At 37.7% G+C, this 16101-nt stretch overlaps 1 protein-coding gene across 2 annotated transcripts in view; it reads left to right on the forward strand.

The window, feature by feature from the left end:
- sgsm2 (small G protein signaling modulator 2) overlaps positions 1–16101 on the forward strand; it is a 194568-nt gene that overhangs the window by 124371 nt on the left and 54096 nt on the right. For both annotated transcript variants that reach the window (XM_028806739.2, XM_028806740.2), the window contains exons 7-8: positions 3578–3712; positions 7537–7661. In XM_028806739.2, coding sequence (XP_028662572.2) covers positions 3578–3712; positions 7537–7661 — 260 coding nt within the window. The remainder of the gene's footprint in view (positions 1–3577; positions 3713–7536; positions 7662–16101) is intronic.

Here is a 16101-nt window from a genome sequence, read left to right on the forward strand (position 1 = left end):
TTTCCAAGTGTATGAAGCACAGCTTGAACCTGCTCTAGGTGTTTATTCCATGTGCCGGTATAGATGACAACATCATCCAGGTAGGCAGTATTCTAGGAATTGTAGGGCCATAGAACTATATCCACCAGACACTGGAAAGTGGCAGGGGTCCCGTGCAAACCAAATGGAAGAACACATTATTGCCAGTGTCCAGTAGGGGTACTAAATGCTGTTTTTAACCTTTGTGGATTCCGTTAAAGGAATTTGCCAGTACCCTTTCATCATGTCAGGGGTAGTCAAATATTTCATCCTGCCCAATGTCTCGAGGAGTTTGTCCACGTGAGCCATGGGATAGTTGTCAAATTGGGAAACTTCATTGAGCCGATGGAAGTTGTTGCAAACCCGCCAACTCCCATCAGGCTTAGGAATTTTCCTCTATTACACCTAGTTCCAACATCCTCTTGATCTCAAGTTCCACTTTGTCATTTTTCGCTTCTGGGGGACAATAGGGGCATTCCCTGACTATCACCCCGGGTTCAGTAATTATGTCATGCGCAATCAGCAAGGTCCGGCCAACTACCTCTGGAACTGACATGATAAGTAATTCGAGTTGTTGCAAACCTGCCAACTTCCATCAGGCTTAGGAACTTTCCTCTATTACACCTAGTTCCAACATCCTCTTGATCTCAAGTTCCACTTTGTCTTTTTTGCTTCTGGGGGACGATAGGGGCATTCCCTGACTATCACCCCGGATTCAGTAATTATGTCATGCGCAATCAGCAAGGTCCGGCCAACTACCTCTGGAACTGACATGATAACTAATTCGAGCTCCTGATTCTGAGCGGGAATCAAATTGGACCAAAGTTAAGTGATAATTTATGGGCAAACAGAGAGCGGGGCTGAGCAGGAACAGGGTCGACCTCTCTTTCCCTCCATGGTTTCAGCAGGTTAACATGACATACTCATTCAGTCGGTCGACGATTAGGTTGTTTAACTAAATAGTCAACAAGAACTTTTCTTTTTACTTCCTAACCTCATACGGGCCTTGCCGATGTGCCAACAATTTAGAGTGGGAGGTAGGAACTAACACCATCAGACGGGCACCAGGTCTGAATTCCCGTAATGTCATCCCATGGTTACAACACCAGGCCTGCGCTGCCTGGGCCTTTTCCATATTCTTTTTTAAAATGGGTGGAATCTTTGGAAATCTATCGTGTAATTGTGAAATGTTTTCCAGAATGTTGGCAGATGGGAGGGCCTCCTCCCATCATTCTTTTAGGATGTCCAATAACCCCCGGGGTTGACGTCAGTATAATAACTCAAAAGGGGAAAACTCCATCGAGGCTTGTAGGGCCTCTCAATAAGCGAAAAGGAGAGGGAGTAACTGGTCCCAGTTCCTTCTGACTATGCTGATCACCTTGCATAGCATTTGTTCGAGGGTCTGATTAAACCTCTCCTCAAGACTGTCATTTTGAGGATGGTATACTGTGGTGTTTAGATGCTGAATTCAGAGTAATTTGGCAACCTCCTTGAACATTTCCGAGGTAAAAGGTGTCTCTTGATCAGTTAAGATTTCCTTAGGGATTCCTACCCACGAGAAGACCCCTACAAGTTCCCGTGCGATTAGTCTTAGAATTAAGTTGTTCTTAAAGGGGCAGCTTCTGGGAAGTGAGCAGTGTAATCTACGAGGACAAGAAAATACTTTATTTATGTCCTCGAGCCGAGGGATCAAGGGGTCCCATGATGTCAACCCTTATTCTTTCAAATGGGATGTCAATAAAGGGAATGGGGATTAGAGGAGCATGGTCCCTTCTAGGAATCTGGTGTAACTGACATTCCAGACAGGAAGTACAAAAACGTTGGACCTCATTAATCCCCGGCCAATTGAATCAGAGCTTAATTCTCTCCATGGTTTTCTCGTCTCTCAAATCGGCACCAGGAGGTGGGTGTATGTTAATTTGCAGATCTGCCACCGGATGGTTTGTGGGACTAGCAACATTTACCTCACCTCCCCCTTGTGTTCAGCTACTGTGTACAATAAATCATTATTAATGACGAAGTGGGGACCATTAGGTATAGGAAGATCTGTGTGTTGGCCATCCATGTAGGCTACTGCATTTCCGGCAAATTTAAGAGAATCATTCTAGTGCTCCCGCTTAAAGGATGCCAGTGTTTGCCTAAACCAGGGGTGTTGAACTCCTGGTTGAACTGTTGATTTTCTGTTTTTTCTAACTACCCCCGACAAAATGTTTTGGTGATGTGGGAGATCAGCATTACTGGGACTTTCACCTTTCCTTATTTTCAGCTATAGTGTGATGAATACAGGTTAGCTGGTCATGTGCTGGCTTGTTTTATGTCTCATTATTGTCAGGATGCTAATTAAGTAAAAAGAAACAACTAAGGTGCCTGAGTCATATTAATTAAAACTATGCCAAAAAGAAGTTAATTAGCAGCAAAAACTGGTCACTAATTAAGAAGATGGTTAGAATGAAAACCTGCAGCCAATGCGGCCCTCCAGGACTGGATTTCGACACCCCAGCATAAACTGAAAACTTAGAGGAAAGAGGATTTATGGGTGGAGTTTCCGACTGGGACGGCTCATCACCAGCAGACTTTCCCGGCTGTGTTGTCTTGGCTTCCACTTTGTCACACTGAATCCCCACATGATCCTTTACTGCTGTCTGGTTGCACGGCATTGAGACAGTTTGGGGAGGAATATCTCTGTCCATAGAAAAGCCCAAAGAATGAGTAGGAGTGATGTGTGTGGAACCACGTTTATTATAAGTCTTGTCTCGTCCAAGTATCATCGCTGTTACGGAGCTCTCTTAACTGATTACGCAAGTGGCAGACGTCTGCCAGTCTCCCCATGAATACAGGTTGACTGGTCGTTTCTATAAGCCATTGTTGTGGTAACACATATTGGCAAACAACAATGGATAGTGGGTTTAGGCTGAGGGTTCGTTGGCTGGTCTTCAGAGAAAGAGTTAGAGGGCAGTGCCAACCCCTGGTCTGGTGGGAACATACAGTGCATTTATTTGAGCCCATAAACTGTCTTCCAAGCGCACGTGTGTGACACCTGTTATACTGTCTTGTGTGACTTTTATAAATGCTAGCTACCTTTTAACTTTCTGACCTTCCTAAATTATAATGTAACCTTCCTAAAGTGAGTCTTAAGCCTTAAAAATTCTTAGCTGCTCTTGAAAGTTCAAAATCATAAGCTTTATTAGGCATTCCACAATGCTCATTATTAGCCCAATTTTGTATAATTTTACTGTCAATTTAGTAACACACTGCTTTGTACAGGGGATAGGATTATATCCCACTGGTAGTTTGGGATAGCCTAAAAATTAGGAGGGAGAGATATTAAATATTGCTGATGACATGTAAAATATCCTTAGCTTATTTCCACCACAGCCCTTACTGGGGAAAAATAGACAGACATTTTTTGAATTTGGGTCTTTATTTTTTTTCCCCCCCAAAGTATTGTGAATTATATGATTTAAAGCCAGTTTTTATTTATAATTAATATTGTTTGTAAATGATACCACTAAGGTAAGGCTAAATCATATGCATATAAATTTTGTTTCTTCCTTCTTAGATCCGTAAAAGACAATCCAGTGGCAACATGTCTGAGGACAAATTTGCCACCTCAGCACGGGAATATGTGGAGTCTTTGCATCAGAACTCTAGGACCCACCTTCTGTATGGCAAGAACAATGTCCTAGTGCAGCCAGTAAGTTTCTATTGGTCTCTATATTACTTTTTTCTCTTTTGGTCTCCGAGATATTACAAAAAAGCACAGCAGCATTAGAGAAGTCTAGAAGAGGGCAACTAAGCTTATTTCAGGAGTGAGAGGTATGATCTGTGGGGAAGACTGAAGGAGTTAAACCCTTTCAGTTTAAACTAATTGAGATTAAGAGGTTAGGATGTGATGTGTAGAAGTTTTGAAAATGTATGATTGAGGTTAGTACCAGCCTACCAGCTGTTACCTTAAACTTATTTCTCCAGCATGAGCTCAGGATTAGAATTGGTTAACTGTAAATTTTTTTCACATATTAAGAACTTTCTTCTTTCCACAGAGAATTGTAGCTAAATGGAACAATTTACTAACAGCTGTGAAGAATATCAACTTGGAGACTTTCATACCTTATCAGTGATGGTTTACAATCTATATGTTAACCTGAATTAAAATCTGTGCTCCCTGCCTAATGAAAGAAACAGTGCTTAATTTCACTTAAGCAACTCCTAAACTGTGGGCTAATGGAGGCCCATATCTTTAGAAATCGTTTTGTGGACCTTTCTTGGTTTATGTGAATTAGCCTTTTTTTTATGATCCTCTGATCCTCTCTCTCTCTCTCTCTCATTATCTGAATTTAGTATTTCATTATAATTTTATATGTTATAGGACATTAAAACATACTAAACTGCATTCAAGTAACAATATAATTTGATCTCAACATCTTGTGCTTCATTATTTATCTTATGTGGAGAGCACACAATTAACTGAGGTGTTTCTGCCCTAAGAAATGAGAAAAATGGATAAATTGATTGAAACAGTTAACTAATTACAGTGACTTTCTGTGAAAGTGTGACACTTTGTTCTCTTAAGTTATTCCTGTAACATTTAGTATGCCTCCATGTTGATTTTACAGGTTTTACAGGTTGTGTTTCTAATACAAACGTAAAGGTTAATACTTCATAAAGCACATTGTAATGGCATTCTCTATGAATGGTGTGAAAATAAAAAAAGGATTGTTGATGCACTTTAGTTACTTAAAGAAAAATCAAAATTGTGCTTGCATTTTCATTTTGTCAGCACAAATATACAACATCTCTCAGATCAGTAAAGCAAAATCTATTATTCTTTTGCTGAATATGGATAACCATCTAGTTTTGCACACACATTGAATTTGTAAATAAAGTATATTGCTTTTTTCACGACATTCATGAGCATGGCCATCCATTTCCTAAAAATTCTGGGTGATGTTTCAGGTTATTCATACACTACTGGTGAAACGTCACCTCAGTTTTCTTCAAATTTAATCAGTTGAAATGGATTGAATAGCTTTAAATGGTGAAAAGCTAAGCAAGTATACTGCCAGAGGTTTAAATTTAAAGTTTAGGTTAGAAAAAAAATTTCAGAATATTACAACTAATAGATTACATCCTGCACATGTTCTGCAGAAAAGTAAATTAAGCCTTGCAACTTCAAGCAAATAATTTGCACAGCTGTCTCAACTTCTGTTGATTACTTAAAAACCCTCTGTCTGTCTTAAAGCAGAGTTGGACCAGACTGTGTTACTACACCTTCTGAAGTACTACATTACACTGGCATAGAAGAAATAAAAAATGGAAAATTTAAAAAAAGTCATTAAATCATTAAGTGTACAAAATTTTATTCAATTTTTTGATTAATCAAAGTAGCCACCTTTTGCTGATATAACAGCCAAACTGTGGTAACTCTTTAAATTCAAAATGCCGGTCACTCTATGCAAATTACCAACTCTGCTTCCAGCAAAAGAACCCCAGACCATCACACTTTCTCCTCCATGTTTGACAGTTGGTGTCACACACTGAAGAACCATCCTTTCACCAGCTTGACAGCATACAAACACCCTTCGGAATGAACCAAAGATTTCAAATTTTGATTCATTGGTCCATAAGACTTCCAGTCTGCAGTAGTCCACAGCCGGTATTTCAAAGCCCTATTTTATCCTTTAAGGAATGGGCTTCTTACTGCCACTCACACTGTCAAACCCGCAGTATGAATTCTCCTTTTCACAGTAGAAACTGAGACTTGCTTTTTTCAGCCACTGTTAAGCTGTGCTTGAAGCTGTTGTGCAGTGAGGCACCTATCACACAAGCTGGTGACCCTCAAAAACATTCTTCTAATTGAGTTGTGACTTTTGGTCTGCCAGATCTCTTTCTATCAGAGTTTCTTTCAGTTTCCAATTGCCTTTGAATTGTGTAGGACACCATACTCACTGACTCACTGCAATTTCTCTAAATGAAAGGCCTACACTTATAAGGGAAATAATCCTCTGTCTCATTTCATTTGTTAATTGCCGTCTCCTTGCTATTATCACTGGAATTTAGATCTTTCTGGGTTGTAAAGGGTGTAGCAACAGTCTGTTCCAGCTCTGCTTTAAGACAGAAAGAGGGTTTTTAAATAATCAATAGAAGTTTGGACACCTTTGAAAATTGTTTTCTTCGACTTGCAAGGTTTAATTTGCTTTAACTATTGCAGAGCATCTGTAGGTTAGAACCTATTAGTTGTTCCCTGAAGAAGGCCCATTTGTAATATTCTAAAATTTCCTTTTTTCCAGTTTTTGCTAACCTGAAATTTAAATTTAAACCTCTGGCAGTATACTGCTTACCATTTTACCATATTAGGTCATTCATTGCATTTCAACTAATTAAATTTGAAGAGAAACTAGAAAACTGAGGTGTTCTAAAACTTTTGACTGGTAGTGTATATGTCATGTTCCAAAGATTACATAGTGGTCAGCTTTGCAAGGGTACCTCTAACAACTTAAGATCAAATGGGAAGAATTATATTAGTAAAACAAGAGCTTTGACTTCTCTCTAAGCCAGAGCTTGGCTGTGTATACAGTATATTCATTTAGAGGCTTATATATAAGTGTTGAGTGAGATGTATACGATTCACGTCAGCAGCATACATATGGTTTTTCATGATGTTTCCAAATTAATTTTGTCAAATTCATTTTCCATGACATTCATTATTTAAGCTGCTGCTGCAGAGTGACTGTCAGTTAAAAATTACCGTGTTAGATGGCATGTATATTGTTTTTCATTGCACTAAAATTCTGTTTAAGAAATTTATAATCTTCTTTGCAGGGGTCTATACCCCAGTTTTAGTTTACCTTTTGTTCATCTTTCCCTACACTTGTAACAACCTAGTACAATTTAATTTGCTCAAATATCGGTGTGCATTCATCCATCCATCCATCCATCCATCCATCCATCCATTATCCAACCCGCTATATCCTAACTACAGGGCCACGGGTGTCTGCTGGAGCCAATCCCAGCCAACACAGGGCGCAAGGCAGGAAACAAACCCTGTGCAGGGCGTCAGCCCACCGCAGGGCACACACACCATTATACCAAAATTTTAAGTTCACAAAAATAATATAAAAAATGCATTCTCTCATCAAAAACACAGAGGTACATAGAACTGAAATAAGAATATCTACAATAGGCTTCATTATGAAAAATTAATAAAATAATACAGATCTCCATTCTAAGCCTGAGGAAAAAAAAACTTACTACATCAGTGCAGTGTAACCTAGTTTTATATCTGTGCAATTCAGAATCAAGAAACCAAGAAGCCCAATATAAAGTAGGCTTTTGGTAAAATGTTATATCTTTAGTCTGAATAGTGCAAAGTAAAATGTATAAAGTATTCTTTGCTATTCATCTCCCATATGGGATAAAAACATAATGTGTTTGCTGTGAAATACATACTGTATGGTGTGTAAGTTTAAAAAAATCTACATTTGATATTTTCAGTAGTCTTTCTTTTTTTTTTTTTTGCAGAAGGAAGATATGGAAGCGCTCCGTGGATATCTGTCACTACATCAGTCTGCTGAAAGTCTGACACTCAAGTGGACCCCAAACCAGTTAATGAATGGGACCCTGGGAGACTCAGAATTTGAAAAGAGGTAGTAGGCTTTATTGCCCTGTTTAACTGGGATGCAAGGCCCAAGTGTCAGTGTCATGAGATAAAGCTATTATATAGTGCTAGCTTATTGCAGCCTACTGTTTATTTTTGTTGATTTCAGTAAACTGAAAGAGAAAGAGAGAGGAACCTTTTCTGGAAAGTCATAGTCCAGATTGTCTAGATTTTGATTGGTTTGTTAATTCTGTTTTCATGTCAAAGCAGAATTCTGGATGTTAGAAGTGCTCTTCCAAGAAAAACTTTTTTTTTTAAACTGTTTTTTCTCTTAATTTTACGATTTATCTTTTTAATTGTAGGAGATAAGTCATTCATGTAATATTTCCCTCCATCAGGTAACATTCATTTTGAAACTTATTTGACTAGGTGGAACTAATGTTAACATCCCTCTGAAGTCTTTGACCATTTCTTTCATTTTAATGACATCATAGTAATAGAAGAAAGATAGAGCCTTATGTGTACCTTTTAGCTTGTACAGAAGCTCTTTAAATAATTAAATAAATAGGTATGTGAGTGGGGTGGGTATATATATATATATATATATATATATATATATATATATATATATATATATATATATACACAGTATATATAATATATATACAGTATATATAATATATATAAATAAATAAACTTACACACTACAGTCTGAACACACAACCGAATGACTAAAAATCAAGAAAATTGAAAAGAAAGAGAACCTCTTTCTTGGCTGTAACTGTCACAGAGTGAGGCATTATGCAGGCATATTCCTGTAGGTATAAAGGAGAGGAGCCCCAGTGGCATTTCTTGACACACTACTGCTGCATTCTGTTGAATGAAAGTACTCGGTGTTAAGTGTGTCAGAGACAGGATATGCAGCACTTGGTTTTGTTTTAATTCCCTCCTTTGCTACTTCCTCCAGGGAGTCCAGAGTGTGTCTTATAACTGAGCTTGCCATTTTAATTATCTTGTTGATTTGGTGGGCCTCTCTTGAAGTAATGTTATCAGCCCAGCACACCACAGTGTAGAAAATTCCACTGGCCTTCACTGAGTTGTACAACATGTGAAGGATGTCACTTCCCACATTAAAGGAACGCAGTCTCCGAAGGAAAAAGAGCCTGCTCTACCCTTTCTTATATAGTTCCTCTGTGTTGTGGGACCAGTCCAGCCTGTCATTAATGTGGACCCCCAAGTACTTGTAGGATTGGACCACCTATATATCCTCTCCCAGAATAGTAACCAGACATAGAGGCTGTTTGGTGTGGCGAAAGCCAATAACCAGTTTCTTGGCTTTGCTGATGTTAAGATGGAGACACTTCTCTTTGCACCACAAAACAAAGTTTTCAACCTGACTCCTCTACTCAACCTAATCCCCTCTATCAGTACACATAAGTGCAGAATCATCTGAGAATTTCAGCAAGTGACATGACCTGGTGTGTTATATGTATAGTCCGAGATGTACCAAATGAAGAGGAAATGAGACAGGACTGTTCTTTTTGGTGCTCCAGTGTTGCTCACATCTGTATCAGAAACACAGTAACTGAGTCTAACAAATTGCAGTCTGCCTGACAGAGAGTCCATTATCCAGTACACATTTTGCTCATCCACCTGCATATCTCTGAGTTTACCCCTCAACAGGGAAGCTATTGAAGGCACGAGTGAAATTAAAAAACATAATCCTCACAGTGCTGCCAGCTTTGTCCAGGTGAGAGTAAGCCTTGTGGAGCAGATAGATGATTGAATCCTCCACTCCAAACTTTGTCCAATAGGCAAACTGCAGTGGGTCCAGGTGGTTTACCACAAGAAGACTCTTATAAATAGGAAAGCATGCTTCTCCTTCTCCTGTATTCATATGTATGTGTGTGTGCTAACAAAACCTCAATATACTAAACATAAACATTTTTGACAGTATTCAATAAATATAATAATAGGCTTACTTATCTAAAGTTAGCTGAATCACTGAAAAACTGCCAAAGACTCATTAGCCAGAGCATTATAGAGTTCTTTGAAGCTGTCATTATCAAAATGACAATGTCAAATGGGCTTATCCAAGGATATTTATCCTATAAGTAAAAAAACAAATATAATTAGCATATGCACTTTGGATTTGGCTTATTTCTTATAATTTTAATTTTGGATCTATTATCACTGTTACACAAGCTAACCAAAATACTAACATTTGAATCACATATTACTTTTTTTTCATATTTTTTCTGTTTGCTCATGAAATCAATGCTTTTCTCATTGATAATTTAATGTGGTTTTCTCCAAAAAGCAGTGTAAAATATTTTATGAACAAAAAAAGACAAAAGAAATAAATATAGTGTGTTAGGACATTTTTTGGTTTTGTAGATTAAGGAAACATATTCTTAATTGTGATATTTGCTGTGTTTTTTATTTTTATTTATTGATAATCTCACATAACATTCTCCGATCCACCTAATCCAGTTCAGAGTGCTAGGGTGGGTTGAAGTTTGTCTTGGCAGCACTGGGCTCAATGCAGGAAGCAACTGTAAAAGACAAGCCAGTCCATTGCCGTCCATTAACATATGTACCCACATTCGCACTCTTTTCCAACCAATTTAGAATCACCAACAGAACTGTGACATTTTCAGTTATACTATGCGAACATGATCATTTCTGGTATTAATTAGTTAATAACAGCAAGTATAAAAATGTATAGTTGAATGTCAGTTGCACAACCCTCTTCTGTCATCTTCTCAATTAGCAGATGCAGCAAGATAATATTTAAATCAGTGCTTAGTCCTGTAAACAATATGAAGATCTTACAAGAGTAAGTTTCTTCTAGATGTTAAGATGTTTGATATTTCTAATACAGCATCGTTAACATCTTTTGCTGTTTGATTGATATATTAGGTAGTATGTGTAACCTCTTGGAGGTGATGTTTTAATGTAGTCTGCTGAAACTGTTTCACTGGTAGTGATGTTAGAGCACTTATATGTAAATCTTTAATTGTTTTTGGTCTTTTGTTCTAAAGCACTACAACAATTACTGACTTATCCTAAAGATCAAGGGGACTGCTGAATCATCTGTTAATATTTAAAACAGCTCTGAGCATTCTGAGCCTAATCCAATTCAAGGTTGCAAGAAACCAGAACTTATCCTGGTGCATGGCAGGAATCATCTCTTGACAGGGATGATCACCAAGGGAACCCCTCTCCCCAGCTCAATGAAAGATTGAATCTCTAAAGGCTGAAATTGCCAAGAGTTGCAGAGAAACAAAAGCTCATTGCAATTGATGAAATGGTCAAGTGGCCACAGGCTAAAATCACCAAGAGGTATTTGAAGTAGATTATCACATGTGAAAAATATAGCACTATACCTTATTTTTCTCATACTATTGCTCTTTGTTTGATTTTTCAGAGTTAGAACTTACAGTATTCATTTATTTCTAATTTATATTCAATTTTTTAAATTCGGCTCCTTAGCAATAAGATGCAAATGACAAAAGAAACCAGCAGTTATCCATTTTGCGTGTTACCTTTTACACTTGTATTTATCGTGCACTATTTGGTTTAATTAAATACTTCAAAGGAAAGAGAAGAGAAAAAAGTGAAGGATTGAGAATTACCCATCCGTTTTACACTTCAAAGTATTTGGATGATATCCTTAGAATGGGAAAAAAAATCTAGGATATGAGAATGACTTGACATAGCAGAGTTAAAGCACTAACAAGCCATGAAATGTAATTATTGGCAAGGATTGTTTTCTAATTAAGCAACTGGGTTGGAACAAAAACCCGCGGCCACTGTGGCCCTCCAGGAATGACTTTGCCCACCCCTGGTATAGCCCAAAATCACACAGGAAGTGCCGCAATGGGCTTTAACAGGCCCTGCCTCTTGACAGCCCCCCAGCCTTGACTCTCTAAGAAGACAAGGAAAAACTCCCAAAAAAACCTAGTAGGGAAAAATGGAAGAAACATTGGGAAAGGCAGTTCAAAGAGAGACCTCTTTCCAGGTAGGTTGGGCGTGCAGTGGGTGTCAAAAGAAGGGGGTCAATACAATGCAATACACAGAACAGAACAAATCCTCAATAAAAAATAAACATTTTTTAGAAGCACGGAGCAGAATTTAACAGTAGATGATATCACATAATAAGATTTGGATAATTTTAGACTCCTGGAGACCTCATCCATCAAGCTGCCTCCCCCATTTGGCCATTCCACGGCTGAAACAGTGTTGGGCCAGCCAATCTGATGAAAGGACCCCTCTTTCTCACGATTCCTGCAGTCCACCATCAGGGATGACTTTACCTTAGGCAGGCAAAACAACTTGGCAGGTGGGCCGTGGCACCAAGTGCCACATTTGAGTACCGAGAAGAGAAACAGAATAGGTGAGGGTTAGTATCCAATTCTAACTATCATGTTACTTATGTTTTAGTGCTAAAGACTAACAACAGAGATGCAGTATGTACAGTTAATCAGCAGCTCTAGTCAGGATATGCTAAACTGAAGTAGTGAGTCTTCAGTCGGGATTTAAAAGCTGAGACCGAAGGGGCATCTCTTATAGTAACAGGTAGACCATTCCACAGTTTAGGGGCCCTGTAACTAAAAGCACGACCTTCCATTGTTATTTTATTAATCCTTGGAACCATAACAGACCAGCATCTTGAGATCTTAATGTGCGCTCTGGTTTGTAAGTCATGATAAGTTCAGACAAGTAAGCCGGACCTTGGCCATTTAATGCTTTGTATGTTAAAAGAAGGATTTTGAAGTCTGCCCTAAACTTAACCGGGAGCCAGTGTAAGGATTTAAGAACTGGAGTTATGTGTTCGTATTTGCTTGTTCTTATAATAATTATTGCAGCCGCATTTTGTATTAACTGGAGGCTGTATAAAGAACAGTTTGAACCGCATTGCAGTAGTCAATCCTACTAGAGATAAATGCATGAATTAATTTCTCAGAATTCTGTTTATTTAGAAAGCACCTTAATTTCCTAACATTTTTAAGATGGAAGAAGCATGGTTTGGACAACTTTGTATTATGTGATTTAAATGACATGCTAGAGTCAAAGATAACTCCTAGATTGCGGGCTAATTCAGTAAAATTAATTGGGATTCCAACTGAGTTAAATGATGACAAAATATTGTTATGATCAGCATCATTCCCTCCAACAATTAACATCTCTGTTTTAACTGTATTTAAAGACAAGTAGTTCTCATTCATCCACTCCTTTAATTCGCTAACACAACTAATTAAAGACAACATTGGAGAAACTTCATCTGATTTAAATGAAAGGTATAACTGGGTGTCATCTGCATACGAGTGAAAATTAACATTATGTTTCCTAATGATAGATCCCAGTGGAAGCATGTAAAGTGAAAACAGTAAAGGTCCCAGTACTGAGCCCTGCGGGACACCATATTGAACTTCTGTGTATAATGATGGAGTACTGTCAGCACATTTCTGTACATATTGGAATCGATTTGATAAATAAGAACTAAACCAAGCGAGCACGGTGCCTGTAAGCCCAACATCATTTTCTAGCCTGTGTAGTAAAATAGATTGGTCGATGGCGTCAAATACTGCACTTAAGTCCAACAACATAATTACAGTGGAGTTTCCTTCATCAGAGGATATTAGAATGTCGTTAACAACCCGCGTTAGTGCCGTTTTTGTACTATGGCCAGTGCGAAAACCAGACTGGAATTTCTCAAATAAATTGTAATGCGTAAGGTGTGACTGAAGCTGATTGGCGACTACTTTTTCTAGTATTTTAGAGAGAAACGGTAGATTTGAAATAGGCCTATAATTATTTAGTATGTGTGGGTCTAGGTCTGACTTTTTAAGTAATGGTTTAATGACTGACACTTTTAGTGTATCAGGTACTGTGCCATGCAATAATGAACTACTGATAATGTTTAGAATAGGCGCTGCAAGAACATTCATTGCACTTTTTGCTAGCTTTGTTGGCACTGGATTTAGGGAACAAGTAGTGGGCTTCATTTTAGAAATTAAAGTTAAGACTTCCTGCTCAGTTACAGGATTAAAATTACTAAAGTGCTGAATGCAATGTGAGACAGGGTCTGCTAAGCTAGTATTTGGTTTGTAGTGTGATGCAGAGATCTGGGATCTTATATTTTTAATTTTCTCATTGAAGAAGTTCATAAAGTCTGTACTGCTAATATCTGTTGGTATTTTGCACTGTTGATCTGAATTTCCATTTGTTAATTTAACCACTGTTCTAAACAGTACCCAAGGATTTTTATTATTGTTATCTATTAATGTAGAATAGTATTCTGAGCGAGCTTTAAAGAGGGCTTTTTTATATTTATTGACACTCTCTGTCCATGCAATTTGAAAGACCTGTAGCTTTGTTGTTCTCCATCTGTGCTCCAGTTTTCGACACTCTAATTTAAGAGCTCGAGTGTTTTCATTAAACCAGGGAGAGTTTCTATGTGCTTTGATCACTTTTGTTTTAAGGGGAGCCACTGCGTCCAGAGCATCTCTCAAGGTCACATTATAATGTGATGTTAGCTGATCTAAATTGTTTTCCACAATTACACTTGACTTACTCAAAGTATCTATAAATTTTGAAGCAGAATTACAATCTAGATGTCGCACTGTCTTTGTTTTAATCTGGGAGTGTGTTGACAAGGGCAGGACTAAATCAAATGTAATTAAGTAGTGATCGGAAATAACTTCATTTAATGGAGTGATATTTAAATTTTGAATTTCATCTTTGTAAGTTATAATTAAATCTAATGTGTGGTTATGATTATGAGTTGGACCTTTGACAATCTGACAAAATCCTACTGAATTTAACAAATAAGTAAAACATTTGCTAAAAGTGTCAGTTTCCACATCAATGTGTACATTAAAATCCCCCATCAGTACTATGTGATCATAATTCATAGCCAAATCAGATAGAAGGTTGCTAAATTCAGTCTTGAACAATGAATAAGGCCCTGGTGGTCTGTAGACTAGCACTATAATTGTGTTGGAATCTGTTTTAATATTTAAAATGAATGCCTCAAAGGATGTAAAGTTGCCTAAATTTTTAGAAGTGATTTGCATTTTGTTACAATGAATTATTCCAAGGCCTCCTCCTCAACCAAAATCTCTAGACTTATGAAGGAACGAGTAGCCATCTGGTGACGCCTCAGCTAGGGGGACAGTGTCACATTTACTAAGCCAGGTTTCAGTGAGAAGACACAGATCAGATTTTGTACTTAATATAATATCATTTACCAAAGCAGCTTTAGTGCCAAGAGAGTGAATGTTCAATAAGCAGCATTTAAAACTGCATGGTTCTTTCTGATCTGCTGATATATTTTTTGTTTTAATTTGAAGTAAATTTCTATTACAGATGCCCCTGGTGGAGGGTCTGGTTTTATCCCTTGGTCTAATTATACACCTTATTTTTTGGTTATTAATTAATTTAAGGTTTGTATCAAGACTAAATTTACTGGATGCCCCATGACAAGGATTATGGGTAACAGCTTCAGCATTAATACACATAAAGACACAGATTTGTTTAAACATTCAGGAAAACGTAGCATTTTGCAACTGATTAACCTAAATGGAAACAGCAATATCAATCCATTAATTATTGATCTATGGCCAGTTAACAACAGAGAACAGGAAAACAAAAACACTAATCAGCAGTATCCTGGGAGAAAATAAACCTCTGCTGAATCTATTATTAATTGTAAGTGACAAAGTCAGACACATTCCCTGTTCTATAAACCTAGACCAACTAGCCACACACCCCCTCCCGGGCATTCAATGGTTGTCTAATAACAGAATCTTTCCATCCAATGATTAGAAAGGTTCCCAGTATCTCAGATTACTTTTCCATGGGCAGGAGAATAGCTTGATAGTTAGAGCAATGGCACCAAACGTCACAACAAAATACAGAGAAGTGAAACAGAATAGAGGAGGGTTGGTAACAGTTTAATTATTGTATTACTTGTATTTTTGTACAAATGACTATCAAACATAGATGTAGTATACACAGCTAATCAAAAGCTTTAGTCACAGTTGTAACAAGAAGGTTATTTGTGCCAAATGGAATTCAGCTGAGAGAGAGAGACTGCCAGGGAGATTGACAAATGACATCTGTAAATTAGATTAGGGAAACAGGCAGAAAACATGTGAAGGACGCAAGCAGGTTATTTTAAAAGCTGCTGATGTCGACAAAAAAATCCCAGAATCTGTGAAGGTATTAATACCAGCCGGTTTTTCTAGTAGTCTCCCATATCTGACATGAATTCTATGAATATGTAATTATGTGAGTGTTTATAATGACAAGGATCCAACACTACATCAGAAGTTTCTCACTATGCCCCTGACATTCCTCACTGCTGGATGGGACATCTGTGTGTTAGCATTATCTCACTTGGCTGTAATATCTTTGCTTCTCTCTGGCCTGAATATGTATATGTACAGGATTATGCATTATATTCTGGGAATTAATATTAT

Source organism: Erpetoichthys calabaricus, chromosome 8, assembly GCF_900747795.2.
Source record: "Erpetoichthys calabaricus chromosome 8, fErpCal1.3, whole genome shotgun sequence".
Taxonomy (NCBI): domain Eukaryota; kingdom Metazoa; phylum Chordata; class Cladistia; order Polypteriformes; family Polypteridae; genus Erpetoichthys; species Erpetoichthys calabaricus.